Source organism: Lontra canadensis, unplaced genomic scaffold, assembly GCF_010015895.1.
Source record: "Lontra canadensis isolate GAN:19392208 unplaced genomic scaffold, GSC_riverotter_1.0 scaffold4, whole genome shotgun sequence".
Taxonomy (NCBI): Eukaryota; Metazoa; Chordata; class Mammalia; order Carnivora; family Mustelidae; genus Lontra; species Lontra canadensis.
Window position 1 is genome coordinate 20,020,963 of NW_022630998.1, and position 12,020 is coordinate 20,032,982.

The 12,020-nt window shown below is 38.3% G+C and overlaps 1 protein-coding gene across 9 annotated transcripts in view; it reads left to right on the forward strand.

Annotated features, from left to right (window-relative positions):
• The window catches only part of MCTP1 (multiple C2 and transmembrane domain containing 1), a 519,900-nt gene that overhangs the window by 309,470 nt on the left and 198,410 nt on the right, over positions 1-12,020 (forward strand). For 6 of the 9 annotated variants that reach the window (XR_004381302.1, XM_032846299.1, XM_032846346.1 and 3 more), the window contains exons 8-9: positions 3,695-3,772; positions 9,240-9,410. Coding sequence is in view for 8 of the 9 variants with exons in the window: in XM_032846299.1 (XP_032702190.1) it covers positions 3,695-3,772; positions 9,240-9,410 (249 nt within the window). In the remaining variant the exon portion in view is untranslated. The remainder of the gene's footprint in view (positions 1-3,694; positions 3,773-9,239; positions 9,411-12,020) is intronic. The other 3 variants (XM_032846308.1, XM_032846324.1, XM_032846333.1) reach the window with 1 other exon arrangement.

A 12,020-nucleotide genomic window follows, 5' to 3' on the forward strand; every position in this document is an offset into this window, starting at 1 on the left:
CACACCAGGACCTATATTTTTCTTTCTATGAATATCATAGATACAATTGTTTAAAGCAACTGAGTTCCTTTTTGAGTCAATGATGAATACAAATGTGATGTAAAAATAGAGCCCTTCCCTTATTTGTCTTCAGTGACCCCCTTTCAGATTCTTCTTGCATTTATAACCCTTCTCCCCCACAGCTCCTTACCCCACTGATAGATGGATGTGTTGAAGGGCCGAGGTGTTGCTATGTTTGAGACTCAGAATTCTTACAGAAGCAGGAAATCAGTGATCCAGTCTACCTTGGATGAGTAGCATCCTTCATATTCACATTCCAAGGTCACTCTCATGACCAACCTCATTGCTCTTTGCCCAGGTACCATTTATACTGTGATTAACTCCTAGAGAAGATGTGGATGAAGGGAGATTTTCACAAACATTTTCAGATATGCAGAAAACCTAAATATAGATAAAATCTTACCTGAGGAGCATATGTGGTGTTTTGTGAGTTTTTATCAGCTTATTTATAAGGATCAGTACTGGTGTTCTGGAAGAAACAACTGAATTACATTGAGTGAAACTGAATCCTGGTGAGAACTTGCTTAGTAAATGTCAGGGCTACTTGAGAGATCTTAACTTTCCTGAGAGGAAAATAATAGAAAAGCCGGAAGTGATAGATAACTGTAATTTTCCAAAGCCATGACATTTATAATTCATCAAAACATGATATCTTAGGACACAAAACATTAAGCAATGGGTATGGTGATTACCAAGTTTCTCGTGAAAGCAACAAACATTTTGTGAAGTCACCTGGATGCCTCTAAGAATTTCACTGAGGATTTTTAACTTCCCAGTAAAGGATGATAACTTAATGCAGGTGCTTCAGATAGTTAATACATATACGTTTTCCCAGTTAACTCCATTGACCAGACATTTAGATTTTCATGACTGAGAGGTAATTGAACAAGCCACGTTCTGAGAACACTATAGTGAATTAAAGAGAAAAGCTGAGATTGTTTAAATGGAGAAGGCTAGGCTATACCAAGATACCTCATATAGAAAAATGGAGAAATGGTTCATGATATGAAATGCACCCAAGAGAGTGCACAGAATACAGAACATTTAGAGATTGTCAGAGCGTCATCATAGGGTAGGGTCAAGTCAAAGTGTGGTGGAAGGGAGACCCTGCAGACCAAAGAGAAGTATTGGTTCTATCAAACAAGAATGTTATCCTGTGCTGAAGTACTTACGTTCTGAACAACTCAACCATGTTTGACATATACCCAAGAAAAGTGGAGTTATTATTTATATCTTTAGATAAGAAAGTAAGACCCTCAGAAAACAAAGTATTTGTAATATTTAATTGAAAATCTCAAAAGAAAAAGTGTAAGTCAAACCCAGCACTCCTTATTTCTTTACATCATTGGTGGAAACCCATACATTACTTGAGCAAACCAATTAAGATTACAACATATATGATGATTTTTTTACTAGTATATAGTTTGAGCAAACATTGGAAAAGCTTAAGAACTTTTGTTTGGCCACAGTTCAGTTTAGAGACGGTAGTTAAAGCTTCTTTTAGTAAGCATAAATACCATCCTGACACCGTAAGTTGTTTCAAGAAACGACGGAAATAAGAAAGAAAGTGTAAGGATAAAAACCAGGAGAATTTCTGTAAGGATTATAGTGCCGTGAATCATCTAAGAAAAAAAAAAGGATCGAAGCCTTATTATTACATGAGACACTTTAAACTAGGCTGGACAAAGCCCTGGGAGGGTTTCTGTAAAGGCAATCCTGCTCTGAGACGGCAGCTGGACCGTAGAGCAAATCTACTCGTTGGACTTCATCACCTAGGTGCAATTCACTGAAATAAACTGAGCAGGCAAAGGAAAAGATAGCACATGCCTGTGCCTGGGATTGAGCTAATAATGGCTCCACGCTCCAGGCTTTGCAGCACAAAACAGCCATTCTAGGCTGTCATTATCTGTTCTTTGTAGTGTCTCGTGGATCATTTGATTAAATAAAAGCCTGTGCACCTCTGTGCTGAAAATAGAGGTGAGCTGTCTGCACACACAGCTATTGTAAAGACACACTGATGGCTTTCACTCCAGTTTCCCTGGGTCTGGGTCTCATTTGGAAGGATTAGGTTGTATACAGGTTATAAAATCCAAGGTAACAAAAGCCGAGGATTATTTGCACATGTCAGGGAGAAGATTAATATGACTGAGTGGTTTTTAGCCACATGTTAAATCTGGATAGATTGGTTTGGTTTTGATCTGTTTTTTAATCAGAATTTAGAATAATAGGCTAGCTCCTTCTATTAGTGATCCGGTTTTTCAAGGAATTGAATTAATAAACCCTAAAAACTGGAATTGAAAAATAGAAGTGTTCTGAATTTACTTACGAGATTCTACAACTTGCCCTCCTTGTTAATAGACGTTAGATGATAATTCATGATGGAGCACAGTTAACTCTCCTAGGCTTTCCTGAACACTGTATGCTAGAATTATTACCACCTGCCAACTTTTGCTTCCTCCAAGCCCCTGATTAGACTTCCTCAATAACTGATCCTCATGGATATATTTTATCTACATGGGAGTCAAAGTATTTCAACAAATTCTGTACACGTTATTTCCCTTTTTTGTTTTTGTATTATGGACTTCTTAGGCTTTGTCCAAAATGTGAAATATACTGAGAAAAATGATCAGTTACGTATCAGCAACCACAGATTCTAATCTCAGCCTTGCCAATCACTAACCGTTTGGCTTTGAGTAGGGGATTTATCATCTCTGTGCCTCAGATTCTTTACCTGAAAAATGTCTGTTATGAAAAACACTGGAGAATGAACACACTAGCACTTAGAAGTTGCTCAATGCATGCTCATTTCTTAGTGTATGCTCTCACCGATCTTCCAGATTGGCCGAGTCTAACCCTCCCTGTTGATGTTCTTATCTCACGATCATACTGCTGTTCGGAAACTGTCTAGATGCTCTAGTCATTTAATACAAACTCTTAGCTTGTCATGATAATTTCCTCCCAGTATTTCTTGTTCAGCTGTGTCTTTCTGAATCCATCTCTGGCTGCTCTTGGTCTTAGTAACAGAGGTTTTTTGGCTGCTTTCTTAGGTCCAAGGGCAACAAAGAGAAAAAGGAGCAAGTCACATGGAGTAAGATTTCTCTGTTACTTTAGAGCTATCTCTTTAATCACTACAAAGGATTTGCCTGTGGGATGCAGTTAACGCGATCATATCCATGTAACATGTAACCATGTAACATGTATTCTTCTGGGGCCGTATCCATTTTTTGACACTGGAAACAGTCTCCTAAACATTCTGAAGCTGCAGCCTTGGAGAAAGGATTCTTTCCATGATTTCTCTTCCAATGTTTCTTTTAGGTACCATGGTTATGAACGAAAAACACTCCAGCAGGGTCCATCACTGTTTAATCTCTGTCCTTCTATTTTTTTTTTTTTTTTTGACCACTGTGGTGTTATGCCACTAAAGAAAATGGTGGCTGGAAATTATATGATTGCACTGGCATTTATCTTCATTGTGCTAGAAGACATTTTCTGAAAGTGACTTGGGGAGCTGATCCTTTTTTTTTTTCTTCAAATCATGTGGTTTTGAAAAGTAATGCTAAATGCTGGTTGAAATGAGTTGTCGATAGTAGCACAAAGCTTTCCTGAACAGCTCTGACCGTTCCTCTCCATCCAGACATACAGCAGGCCTTCTCTTCCCATCCTGGGCTTCTGCAGAGCAGAGCTTCAGAGTACGTATGACCAAAATGCACAAGTAAGTTCAACCGTCCGGTTTGTTTATTCCTTCTAAGCTTGCATGAGCTGTGAACTCTCATGGCTGACTCACTGTTCTGAAAACCTATTCCCGATCCTAACCTCTTTTATATGTATGAAGAGGAATTGAATCTTGAATTCCATTTCAAGGAATAATATGCATAAACTAATATTCTCCTTAAGATGCCAACTCACCCATCTAAAATCTTACTAACGATGCAGGTCATTGACTAATTGCCTCAGAATTTCAAATTGGTATTGATAGCTGATGTCCTGATAGTCTGGGTTAAGTCTGAGCTTGGATGAATATTCCTTATGAGGATGGTCTCAAACTTGAGCGGGTGTGTGGATCACGTGGGGCGCACGTTGGAAATAGGCAAGTGGCTTTGCTGCACGAGAACTGAATCTCATCCAGGATGGTCAGGCCCACTGATGTCAACAAACTCCCCACTAAAATTCAGGAATTACTCCTTCAAAAGTTCAAAGGTTATTTCTTCCTTGTGCAGTGTCGGTTCTTTGCTTTGAAGCGAGGTTGTTTTCCTTTTTTTTTCTTCCTTCCTATTTCTTTTCCTCTTCAAACAGAATTCTGTTTCAGCAAGGACATAACTGAAAACATGACCTCAGATAAATAAGTCCCATCTCTAATATGTTAATTTCATTGAGAGGGGTATCTTAGATCTAATACTCTTTTCCATTTAGGTGCTCAATAAGCAATTTCTGATGGAGTAATTATCAATACTGCAATTAGTACATACTATTTAAGTACATCCTAAAAAAAAAAAAAAAACTAAAGGAAAGAAGTAATAAATGAACTTCACACAATTTTGCAGTAGGCTCCTGCTTCTCTCTTTAAATTCTCCAAATATCCAGACCAACCTGCTTTCCTAATCAGTAAATTTAGAAATAGGACTAAAAGACTTTAATTAGCTTATATGCTATCCATGCAAAAGAATGGATAATATTCACAATTACAGTAATTAATAATACTAATTAGAACATAGGAGGAGGCCAGTGCCTATGACCCTGAGAACCTTTAAAGCAGGGGTTCGCATCCTTGAGCACGCATCACAGTGACCTTGAGTGAAGGCTGAATAAACCAGATCTTCTGATTCTTTTGGTCTGGGGTGCGGCTAAAGAATTTGAATTTCTGGCCAGCTCCCAGGTGACACTGATACCATTGGTCTGTGGCCCACACTTTGAGAACTTTGCTATACAGAGGAAGGGAACTTTAAACAGAGCAGCAAGTGACTCGGCAAGTATCTTGAAGAGCATTAACACTAGTGGTTTTCAGAGTTTCATTTTTTTTAATAGTTGTGGAATTCCATTTGTCAACATCCTTCAATGTGCTCCCTAAAATTTGATTTAAAAAATTAATAAAAGGGATCAATGACCATCTTCAGCAGGTTAAATCTTTTCTGTTTATGGAATATACTGTCTTCTATTCAGGCCCCCCCACCTGCAGATACGCTGAAACCCCCTCCATCCCCTCTACACCTCCACACACAGACTAGTGTTCTTAGTGCACTTGGAGCTCTGGAGTACAGTCTGGAGAACGATAGGTAAGAAAACTGAGGTCCAGGGACACCTAGGTGGTTCAGTTGTTTAAGCATCTGCCTTTGGCACAGGTCATGATCCCAGGGTCATGGGATCGAGTCCCACATCAGGCCTCCTGCTCAGCAGAGAGTCTGCTTCTCCTTCTTCCTGCAGCTCCCCCTGCTTATGCTCTCTCTTCTCTCTCTCTGACATTTAAACAAAGAAAATCTTTAAAAGGAAGGAATGGAAACTGAGGCCCAGGAAGGGAGCAACACGTCCAAGTCACATAGTCAGAAATTGCTAGAAAGATGCAACTGGGTCCTTAGGTTAAGTCATTGTCTCTCCTAGGACTGGTTTTGTAAGTTTCTATCTTCCCCCCTTTACCTTATAATTTTATTTCAAGTTCCTATTCTTTATACTTAGACTAAATATTTATCTATTTCATGACTATGCATTAATCAAATCACAAATGAATTATGGAGCTTCTTTTCTCTAAGATTTTTATTTATTTATTTATTTGAGAGCAAGCACAAGGTGGGGGGAGCAGAGGGAAAAGGAGAAGCAGGCTCCCCACTGAGCAGAAAGCCTGATATAGGACTTGACCCCAGGACCCCAAGATCATGACCTGAGCCAAAGGCAGTTGCTTAACCAATTGAGCCACCCAGGCATCCCTTACGGGGCTTCTTTTTAGAAAAGTACCATTTTTGGGGCGCCTGGGTGGCTCAGTGGGTTAAAGCCTCTGCCTTCAGCTCAGGTCATGATCTCAGGGTCCTGGGATCAAGTCCTGCATCGGGCTCTCTGCTCAGCTTCCTCCTCTCTCTCTGCCTGCCTCTCTGCCTGCTTGTGATCTCTGTCTGTCAAATAAATAAATAAAATCTTAAAAAAAAAAAAAGAAAAGTACCATTTTTAACAAATTAAAACATTGAAGAAGGAAAAATTCCTCTTAAAATGGTATCTGTTTAGTATCCCTTTGGGACCCCTCTCCTTTATCCTTTTATTTATTGTTAAAGATTTTGTTCATTTATTTGACAGACAGAGATCACAAGTAGGCAGAGAGACAGGCAGAGAGAGAGAGGGGGAAGAAGGCTCCCCGCCGAGCAGAGAGCCCGATGCGGGGCTCGATCCCAGGACACTGGGATCATGACCTGAGCTGAAGGCAGAGGCTTTAACCCACTGAGCCACCCAGGCACCCCTATCCTTTTAACCTTTTATGCAGATCACCTTAATTCCCACATTCATTAACATTTTTTGTGTGAAGTAATATTCCCCCTCTTCCTCCCCTTTGGCTTTCCAACTCGTTTTAGGAATGTTCTTCCAGGTTATAAAAAAGCATTTTGTAACAAATGGCAGTAGATAAAGCCTTCATGAAGTTTATTTTATTTCTGTGAAAGCATGAAGGATCCCATGGAAAGCATTGTTTCTCCTTCCCATCCTGTAAGTAAAGTTCCTATTCCCATGTGAGAAATGGAAAGAGGGGTGGGGGGCAAGCTAGGGAGGGTTTCAGACATGGTACCATTCGAGAAGCTAACTTGGCCTTGGTAATTGAGGGTGGTACATAGCCTAGATTGTACCCAGGTATAATGTGACTGAGTGCCATGCACAACTTCTACTTCTAGAGTGCCCAGAAAATGTTACTAAGTATATCCATCAACAATCTGAAATCTTGTAAGTATGAATGCATGTGCTCCTACAAGAGAAAAGTAGAAGATGATTTCACATATTAACCATGCAGGAAAATCTAGACTGGAATGTCATTCAGGTATAACAACTCACCTCCCTGGAACATTATAGGAACATTAGGAACATAATACTTAAATCATGATTACTTTTAGACCGAGGAGAGAGTCTCTACCCCAAAGACCAATATGGGGAGAAGCTCAAGAATAAAGGTCAGAAATACCGGGTTCTAGTCACACATCCAACATCTGTTAGCACAAACCACACTGAGCCTCAAATTCCTCATCATTAAAATGGAAGTAGCAGGCTTTGTCTTGTCTTGCTCCTTCAGAGGGTTTTAGTGGAAATCAAGTGATATAAGGCACACATACACACTTTGAAATTATACAGCTCTGTATAAATGGGTCGCTAATAACTCCTTGGCTTTTGCTAAGATAATTATTTCTTCTTACTTACCCCAAATTCATTTTTCTTCTTTCCTTCTTTGCCACTCATATTCCTTAACAAATGTTCAGACCCAAAGTTTAGAATCTGTTTTTCTAGAGTCTGTAGTCAGAGGTGATCTCAAGAGCAGCAGAACTGGATAGATAGAAGATAGATAGAAAATAAATAAATAAAAATGCAGTTATCTATTGCTGCATTATATACTAATAAGTAGCCTGAAATCTTAGAAACCCTTCAAAGTCACTTGGTGCACTCAACTTTTCTCGTCTGATAAATCCTTGGTTCAAGCAAAAGCCAATGCAGAAGGTCAATGTGTAAGACAGACAAGGGCAGAGGGACTCTAGCTGAAGTGGGGCATGGAGTCCTGTGGAGGTTACAGGTGTTCCCTGAAAGTGTGATGCACCCCAGAACACACTTGACCACTGCTCTCGGAGCTCACAGCAGTGTGGGGTGTGGGGTGTGTAGACGCAGGCCTGTGTTGGTGTTAATAAGGCAGAGCCATCAGGCTGTATGGTTCACAATTTACTTATCACCAAGACAGGGAAGTAGGCAATGTGATTTAGAAAAATTTACATTAAAATGTTCAAATATAAAAAGTATTGTCTTTTGAAAAATGTAGTTCTTCTTTTCCTAATAAAAGCAACCTGAAATGCATTGTTTTTCATAAGGATAGATTAAAAACAGTGATGGCATTAGTGTGGTAAAGGAAAAAAGCAGGAATTCAAAGTGAGAGAGGGAGTTACACAAAATAGGCTATGACTTTATACTGTTGATGTTGAAGGAATTGGGCTGAAAGTAGAGTTAGTCTATAATTTAGAAATGGAGCACTTTGAGGCGGAGAGACGTGTTGAATTTCTTCATGAAATGACTATAAGTGAAGACAACATGCTTGACAATATGAAGGAAACAGCAGTTTTTATAGTACTGCTTGTTTCTGAATCCAAATTGAAAAGATTTTAACATTTTGGCGACTTTGATTTGTTGTATGTGCTGTTTAGTTCAAAGAGATTATGCAGCCGTTTTTAATTTCCTAATTTTCAAAAATTGCGACTTTGTTCCCCAGCTTGAATATTGTGATTTATGGTAGAGCATGATAAAAATCATTAAGGAACATGTTCAAGAACTAGAATGCAAAGTAATTTCAGAAACATACCCACCAATATAAATCACATACATAATTTGTAAAATTTGTGACACAAGTTTCAGCATAAACGAGACACCTCCGATGGGCATATTGATTTCGTCTTCTGTTCCACGGTACCCTCTCTAGAGAGCTGAACCTCTGTTGTCTCCTAACTTAGCAATGAAGAATTTTTTTAAATTGTCTGCACAGAGCTCGTAATCTTACAACTAAAACCCACTACTAAAACCAACTTGTAACCTGATAAAGAGAGCTTCAAAAACCATAACTAATTAAATATTTTTATATTTAAAATGTGGTTGAGGTCTTTGGTATTTATAATATTTATTTTTTACGTATTTTGACACTGGCATCTTTGACACATAGACAGATATTCTCTGATAATCTTCAAGTATCTACATCTCGTGACTTTAAGAGTTGGAAAACGACTTTATTTTGAGCATTCACCTCTTGTAAACAGCAACCTTAAATTTATCATGAGGTGATAATTTCACATTTATTGATTTTTTTTCAATGAATTAATAATAATCTGTAAATTATGGGTTTTTTTTTCAATTGTAACTATCTACTTTTTTTTAATTTTCAAAAAATTGTAACAGGACAAAGGGTAATACCAAATGAGGTATTTCAGTTTAAAACTCAAGAGGCTAACTCTGTTTTCCTTTACCAAAAGTTTCAGACCCAAAGTTTACGTCTATCAGACGTCCACAGAAAATCACAGCTTTGGAGAGGAATAGTCAGCATCACGTTGATTGAGGGGCGAGATCTCAAGGCAATGGATTCAAATGGGTTGAGTGACCCCTATGTGAAGTTCCGGCTTGGGCATCAGAAGTACAAGAGCAAGGTAACCATATCCCTTTCATGTTTCATATCCCTTTCGTGTTCCTGTCAGTATTGGGAAGGCAGTGGTGAGTTAATGGCCATGCTCTGGGAGATGAAGATGCTTCTTAAATGCTTAACAGAGCTTCTTTCGAACATCAGGTCAGCAAACCCGACCAATAACTGTACTGTTGCATTTCTTACTTAATGTGCTCTGTGACCTGGCGTAAACCACTACTGTGTCTCAACTTCTCCATCTCTAACACAGGAGTTGAACTTACCTATTTAAAAAAAGAAAAAGAAAAAGAAAAGCCGCAACAAACCTAAGTTAATGCCTGGCACATAACATGCTGAATGTTGGCTACTATTATTACTACAATTAGTACTGGTATCAGTACTACAAATAGCATTATTTTCCATATCAAAAAATCTTTGTACATTACTCTGAAACATTTTATTACAACTGACTTGCACCAATGCAGATTACATTTTTTTCCTTTATTTATTTGGAAAACAAAGGACCAAATTTCTGTTGCCCATACTAGCAGCGTGCCATGGTTACTCTAACTCTCCATGTCCCAATTTCCCCATCTGTAAAAACGTGAATTAAGATAATGCCTAGGGACGCCTGGGTGGCTCAGTTGGTTAAGCATCTGTCTCCAGCTCAGTTATGATCCCAGGATCCTGGGATAGAGTCCCATGTTGAGCTCCTTGCTTTTCAGGGAGCCTGCTTCTCCTTCTTCTTGCCACTCCCCCTGCTTGTGCTCGCTCTCTCTTTGGCAAATAGATAAAATAAAATCTTTTGAAAATATATATAAAAAATAAAATAATATCTACCTAATAAAGTTATTGAGAAGATTGAAAAATTTATGTTATACATGTCAAGGGCTTGGAATACTGCCTCATCCATAATAAATAATAAATGGTAGTAACGGAAAGATTATCAGCAGTAGTAAGTATATTGTGTAATAACAATTATATTAGTAGTAGTAATATATTAAATAATCATCTTAGTATCATATTATTGATAGAAGTAATAATACTTAGTAAAGGTCAGTGTGGTCATAGTTCTATTTGGGGCACATGTCTTATTTGTGTTTATCCAAATACAACCTTTTGGGGGGCCTGTCTGGTTCAGCCAGAAGAACATGTGGCTCTCAGTCTTGGGTTCCTGAGTTTGAGCCCCACATTGGGTATAGAGGTTACTTATGTAAATAAACAAAAACTAAAAAAAAAAACCTCCTAAATGGTCACCTTCTACAGCTGGCATTCCTCACTTGGGACAAGCATCATATCTGTCTTGTACGAAAAATCACATTCTACTTTGATGGGAATGTCTTCACTTTGACATTACCATTTTCAAGAACTTTTGATAAATAGCCTGACAAGGTTCCTTCTGGCACAGGAAGTTTTCATCAGTCGCTAGGTAATTAGAAATATCACGGAGCTGATTTGTTGGTAGTCAGTGAAAACTACTCTCACGCTGATTGGTTTCCTTATCAAGTGCCCACGTGGAGGGAGAAGGCACCACTTTGGGCCTCAAGGAAATCATATAGGGAAGACAATCCTTTAAAAAGAAACTGAAAAATTAGGCTCTTAATGGCCAAATAAGTAAGACAGACCATTCCCCAAAATACCATAGAAGTGCATTTGAGCCCAATAATGAGAGGTTTGAATTATCATAGGATCCTCAAGTGCCATCTTTTTTTTTCTGCCATGAACTTAATAACATATTTTAAAGAAACTACTGATTCCAAAAATAGCTTCCTATGACCATTTCTATCTTGTCCTTTATCAATTAACATCATCTCCATGTTCTGGTAGGCTTAAAACATCACTTATTTTTATAGTTCTGCTCTTTAAGTATGAAATATGAAACCCAGCTATGGACACATGTCTCTCTTTGCTCTTTCTTTCATGATATATTGCTGATTAATTTCAGATTATGAACTTTAAAAATTATGATTCATTTGTATTACCTTTGCACATAACATACTTCATTGCTTTCAAAGTCTTTACATCTGAAGATTTGTCTCATACATTCAAAAGAGAAAAGGCCACTGCATGCCCTCCTGCTAAAAAGAAAGAAGAGGGAAACAAATATGAAGGTTGTTTAACCCAATGGTGAATGAAATTTCAAAGCACCTCGATATGGGTCACTTTATTCCTTGATTCTACCAGATGTCTTATCTGAATACTTGAAGTTACAAAATTGCACTTTGGATAAGATATCTTTTTCGTATTTGCAACATACAGGTTATACACACACACTCGTATTAATTCACAGACATTTTTGACATATTGCTTTGGGGAAAGAGACCTGAGGGTTTAATCAAAGACCTGAGCCTAGATACTAAAGCATCAGTCACTTCAACTCTAGGTCTCAGTTTCTCCAGATATCAAATGGGGATGAAACATAAATGTTCTAATTCTAACATAAATATTTGCCTGACCACCCCAAAGTTACTTTCTGTTTCACCCTGCTCCCATAGAACTTCATGGTCTGGGATTTTTTCATGTATTCAGCTCAGAATTCCCATGTGTGTGGGGAGTAAGGGGAAAAAAAAAAAAAACCTGGGAATCCACATCTCCCTTTATTGTGAGATGACAGACTGTGAGTTATATCTTTGTGCAT